The sequence below is a fragment of the Rhagoletis zephyria genome, unplaced genomic scaffold (genome assembly GCF_001687245.7).
Source record: "Rhagoletis zephyria isolate East Lansing unplaced genomic scaffold, Rhagoletis_zephyria_1.1 Rzeph_scaffold_00610, whole genome shotgun sequence".
Classification (NCBI taxonomy): Eukaryota; Metazoa; Arthropoda; class Insecta; order Diptera; family Tephritidae; genus Rhagoletis; species Rhagoletis zephyria.
This window is the reverse complement of record NW_016157694.1, coordinates 5,832-11,455: the sequence shown is the minus strand read 5'-3', so window position 1 is coordinate 11,455 and position 5,624 is coordinate 5,832. Positions and strand designations below refer to the sequence as shown.

At 35.8% G+C, this 5,624-nt stretch overlaps 1 protein-coding gene across 1 annotated transcript; it reads right to left on the bottom strand.

Annotated features, from left to right (window-relative positions):
• Positions 1–583: 583 nt before the first annotated feature.
• On the bottom strand, positions 584–1,076 carry LOC108360694 (uncharacterized). The gene is made up of 2 exons (XM_017613084.1): positions 900–1,076; positions 584–838 (listed from the first exon to the last, which is right to left on the bottom strand). The coding sequence occupies exons 1-2, from the start codon at positions 1,074–1,076 to the stop codon at positions 725–727; spliced, it is 291 nt and encodes a 96-aa protein (XP_017468573.1). The 3' UTR covers positions 584–724.
• Positions 1,077–5,624: the final 4,548 nt, after the last annotated feature.

The window sequence follows — 5,624 nt, the reverse complement described above, 5'->3', positions numbered from 1 at the left end:
TGTTGCCAAGGTCGTGCATTTTGCACTAAATTTAGTGCGTTTTTGGGAAACCAAAAAGCCAAAATAGTTGGAATTCAATGCTTGGTGCGTTATCTAGTGATGCTTTTTTAATTTAAGCACACCGAATGCATAGGTACATATGTATGTATGTATACACTATATACTAATACTCTACATTAAGATGGAATTCATTGACTGAATAAAATGTAAGGAATAGGTAAACTAATATTTTTTGCGTTGGTATAAATGTATTGAATTTAATTTATTAATAAAAACGTGAAGAAATGGATATGTGTATACACTTTTTACTAATCAAAAAAATTATTAAACATGATAATAAAAACTTGGCGCTTTTGTTTTGGAAAAATTGGCTTTTTCTGGTGGCCTGATGCCACACTGGCTCAGTTGTCGCAAAAGTACACATACATACACGCATTTTTACTTGAAAATAAGTGTGTAGTGGTTAATATGTATACGATGCCATCTCCGTACAGCTCACTTCACCTCGCCTAGCACGCTCGCGTGCGCGCAGTTTGCCCGCGACGTCGACTGCGTGCACCTCTGCTGTGCATCCCTAGTCTAGAAGAAGGTAGTCCAAGAGAATTCATGTTCAAGGCGGGCTGGAAAGTTGGTTTGCCAAAAACTCCACCATCGGAAGCTTGTCCATTGCAGCCAACGTCAATATATAAGAATTTATACTCCGCGTCTGCAATAGCCATTAGGACTATGCTTCCATTACGATGTGCTTCCCATCAACTGCTCCTATGCAGTTGGGGAAATTCCATTTTTCATTGAATTTTCTGGCAATTTCATTCCATTGATCTTCATTGGATGGAACCTAAGAAATGAATAATCTAAAATTAAATTTTTCGTTTATACTATAACGGGTGTATATTTACCTGCAAATATTCATCTTTGAGTGTTTTGTAAATTGCATCACAAACTTCCGGTATGAATAAAGATATAGTGTTGGGCGCAATACGAAAAACTACAGGTAAGCTCTTAAAACTGTCCCCTGAAGCGAGTAAGCACAGTGTGCAAGCCAAACGTTCACAGTCTGGAACCGCTTTTTGCATATTCATACATAAATACGCCACAAGAAAATTTTGCAATCCCTTTTCTGAAGGCACCGTTCGCTCGATTTCAATGAAACATACGCCGATTTAAAGGATATACCTTGATATAATCCAGAAATATAAATCCCGATATATAGGGGGCGTGGCATCTGACATATAGACTAAAATGTGAAAACCACTATGGGCTGGTTTCCCCAACTCAACTTAACTTAATTAAGCAAATTTTCTTGACTTAGTCAAAATAAGCTGTGTAAAACGTAGGCTAACTTTTGACTTAAGTCCAAAAAGTGGCTAAACTAAGGAGAAACCAGCCCTATATCTCTAAAACTTATTATGCTGGAGAACTGAAACTTAGCACAGATGCATAGATTGTAAATAACCTACTTACGGTGAAAAATGGTAGGTACAGGGAAAGTGGGCCGGGCACCTCCTAGACAAACTGAAATTCTGATATCGCTTATCTCTGGAACCACTTATGTTAACGTCCTGAAATTTGACACAGCAAAATATGCTATAAACACCGTACCTACGGCGCAAATTGGTAGATTTTGGAAAAGGGGGCGCGGCACCGCCCATACAAACTGCAATTCTCATATCGCTTATCTCTGGAACCACTTATGTTAACGTCCTGAAATTTGACACAGCAAAATATGCTATAAACACCGTACCTACGGCGCAAATTGGTAGATTTTGGAAAAGGGGGCGCGGCACCGCCCATACAAACTGCAATTCTCATATCGCTTATCTCTGGAACCACTTATGTTAACGTCCTGAAATTTGACACAGCAAAATATGCTATAAACACCGTACCTACGGCGCAAATTGGTAGATTTTGGAAAAGGGGGCGCGGCACCGCCCATACAAACTGCAATTCTCATATCGCTTATCTCTGGAACCACTTATGTTAACGTCCTGAAATTTGACACAGCAAAATATGCTATAAACACCGTACCTACGGCGCAAATTGGTAGATTTTGGAAAAGGGGGCGCGGCACCGCCCATACAAACTGCAATTCTCATATCGCTTATCTCTGGAACCGCTTATGCTGATGTCCTAAAATTTAACACAGCGACATATGTTGTCAATACCGTACTTACGGGCTTATTTACAGTTTGAATTGTTTGACATATTATTTAGTGACGAACATCTCATCTATACATACATAAACATATTTTTATAAATGAAAATCGATGTTCCTTTTTCGGTTTATTTCCAAAAGCTACTGAGGAGGAGACTTGGTAGAATTAGCATTAATCAATCCGATATTAACGGTCATAATTCCATTTTTTCCTATAAATTCGCTATAAATTATGCTGGTGGACTTCAAAATAGTAATTCGCATAAAGGACTTAGTATTGGTGAAAGGTACAATTCAAAAGTGTATGAAAAAAGATGTCGAATTTGGACAACTGGGCGATACTAGTTTGTATCATTCTTTTTTACAAATGGAGAAATCTTTTTAAGAAGTTCGTTGAAAGTCGTTTCGTTCATACGTAAGTAATTTTTAAACTAAAATGTTTGATTATTTATTTCCCGCAACTCGCGCAAAGTTTTTTCGTAAGCGCCCTCGGAGCACCTTTTAAGGAGTCATTCGTTCACCCAAACACTTCGTGGAGTCATATTTCTTTTCTTTCTAGGAATACTGTTCTTTTCAAGACATCTTTTCCGTTTTATATAATAATAAATGTATATAGTCGCTGCGAGTTTCTTTTGCCTTTGCGTATCCATTATTTTTTGTATATTTCACTTAAAATCTCACAATATGTATCATAGATGCGAAAGTATGGTTGACAACTGATCAGCTGTCTAAGTATTTTTGACCAAATGGTTAAACCGTGTGGATGAATGTGGATAATATTTGTCACTTTTCTGTCGTGTGCAAATGTGTGACAAATCATTTGGATCTTTAGCAGCCAAATCGTCTGATCGCGAAACAAATAATTTGTACATCGATATCCAAATACGCAAATGTGGACAAATCTAAATTTAGCATTTTCTGTACAAATGTACAAATCGGGTGATCCCTCTTTATGCTTGTACGCCTTTGCAATTTTTTATAACCTTCCACCCAAAAAAAGGGTGTTTGTTTTTGTTTCACAAATGCTTCGTTTAAAAAAAATTAATTATTAAAATCGGTTTAGTACTTTGAAAAAAAAATCTTTACAAACGCATTCCGTATAATCAATTTTATGTAATAGTACAGATATAGATAGATATATAGATGATGCGCCTAAAAGATGCAGCAATTTCCATTATCAAGCTATTTACCTAATGACAGTACAAATAGGAATTGCTTTAAATTTCCATTTTAAAGTTACCTGATGACAGTACGAATGAAGATTTCAAAGATTGATTTCGCCTGTTATTTATTCGTTATAATAGTTTTAAAAGGAATTGAATTTAAGACTAAGAATATAGTTTAAAAAACTAAAAACTCGCTTTTATTGCAATGTGACTAAAAGTAAAAAATAATTTATTTACGACTTTTTGCATTTAAGAGACGATGTTTGTTACGTCTTTTTGTATTTCAGGTGACGAAATATTCGTTTGAATCGTTTACTTTTACCAAAAATTTCAAAAGAGTAATTTTGTTTTGTCGGCCGCTGTGGTGTAGTGGTAAGAAGTGCGCGCTTCCACTCCGCAACGCCTGGGTTCAAACCCTGGTCTAAGCAGCATCGCAAAAAATATAGAAATTAGGTTTTTTCTTAACAGCGGTCGTCCCTCGGCAGGCAATGGCAAACCTCCGAGTGTATTTTGCCATGAAAAACAGCTTCTCATAAAAATACAATCGCCGTACGGAGTCGGCGTAAAACTGTAGGGACCTACACACAGCACAACATGACAACATCAAGGCGCACGCCACAAATCGGAGGAGAAGCTCGGCCAAGCACTAAGATATCGCACACTAAATCAAAAACCGTCACAACTCAAAAAATCCTAAATGTTCAGGAGAGGCAAAAAACTGTTGATGCGCAATTGACGAAAGCAAAACTAAAAAGTTTTAGTAGTATTTTTCTAGTCAAAGAAGATACTAATGAAGAAGAAATTTTCGCGGACGTTGAGTATACGGTCTGTGAACTGTTTTATGGAAAAAAAATAAATTTTGACAAATTTCGAGTTGTGCCGGTTTTTTATTTAGGGTGCGATATGTGTAAGCACCAATCTATTATTATTATTATTAATTTTGTTTATTGTCTGGCAATATTTTTTCATAGGGATATATATGACTAAAACTTCTGTGTTAAAACTGTCCCCCTACGTATCCCTTCTTTGCTGTTTAAAGTCAAAGAATAAGCTCTTTCAAAAGGGATTTCCAGCAGAATCGTTCAACGTCCGACTATAAAGAGAATCGATGCTCAAAAAATTAAAAAAACTATAGGTCTGACCTTTAATTAGCTAAGAATTACGTAACTATCTGATACCATCATCACCCGTGATTCCAGTATTCCAAATGCTTATAAAAACTTTTTTTTTGCTTTTTTTAAAAAATAACAATATTTTGATCCGATTCGGCTGGAAGCCACGACTTCTAAAACAGAATTTTGTTCAAAATTTTCATTGGCTATGAGCTCAAATTTTTCAAACCAGTCGCAGAAATAATAAAAATGAATTAAGAAAACTAAAATCGAAAAACGCTGATGATGTTGCAGGTTCGCCAAATACTGAAACAGCCAAAGGAATAAGAATGAAGAACTCTTTTTAAAAAGCTTTAGAAAAACCTGACACATCTGGTTTGGCTTGCAAGCGGTGCTTAAACAACTATCTCGCCATTATTAGTACTTTTATACGCAGTAATAAGTCGCTTTAATTCAATTCGCCACGACGCAAAGCACATGTATAATTTGAGTTTCAATTCGCTTTGAAAGTACGAAGTGTTTCGGCTCACACTAAATTTCAGATCGGTAGTTCATTTTTCCAGACAGTTAAAAATAGTGTATAAATAGTGATGGAACTTTTTCGAAAAGTATCGATACTAGTACTCATTTAAAAAAGTCTAAAGAAGAATCGATGCCAGTACTCATACTTGCAAAACGGTATCGATAATACTTGTACTTCCAATTTTTTTTAAGGCAAACGAGAAAAATAAACAAAAATCAGGTTGCTTTGCTTTTATGACATCTTCCCATTTGTAAGTTGAAGAGACACTGCTGAAATCTGGTCTAACAAAGATTTCTAAAGAAGTTTTTGAAATAAACTTGCAATAAGTTTACTTCTACATGCATAAAATAAATGTTTATAGCAACAAGCATATAGAAAGTTTTTAAAAGCAATTATTTTATAAGCTGTTTACGCGTATATCTATAAATCACTTAAGGTTAAATTAGTGGTGACATAACCATGACCATATAACACAGCTGTGCCAACCAACGTTATGGCCAACACTGTATTCGATTAGTGGTGCCACTCCATAATGCCATAGCCATAACCATAGCCATAGAGACCAATTGAATTTTGCTTTCCGCCATAACCATAATCATCTAATATCTGAAGTGCGAGTAAGAACGTGATGCCAGACGTTCAAAAAATAAATTGTTCACAGCCAACAT

What these genes read in the sequence shown, in the direction of transcription:
- LOC108360694 (XM_017613084.1), bottom strand. Translation starts at nt 1,076, where the DNA reads ATGCAAAAAGCGGTTCCAGACTGTGAACGTTTGGCTTGCACACTGTGC. An exon ending in TCAAAGATGAATATTTGCAG is followed by an intron (nt 839 to 899) that starts GTAAATATACAC and finishes TTCATTTCTTAG; the next exon opens with GTTCCATCCAATGAAGATCA.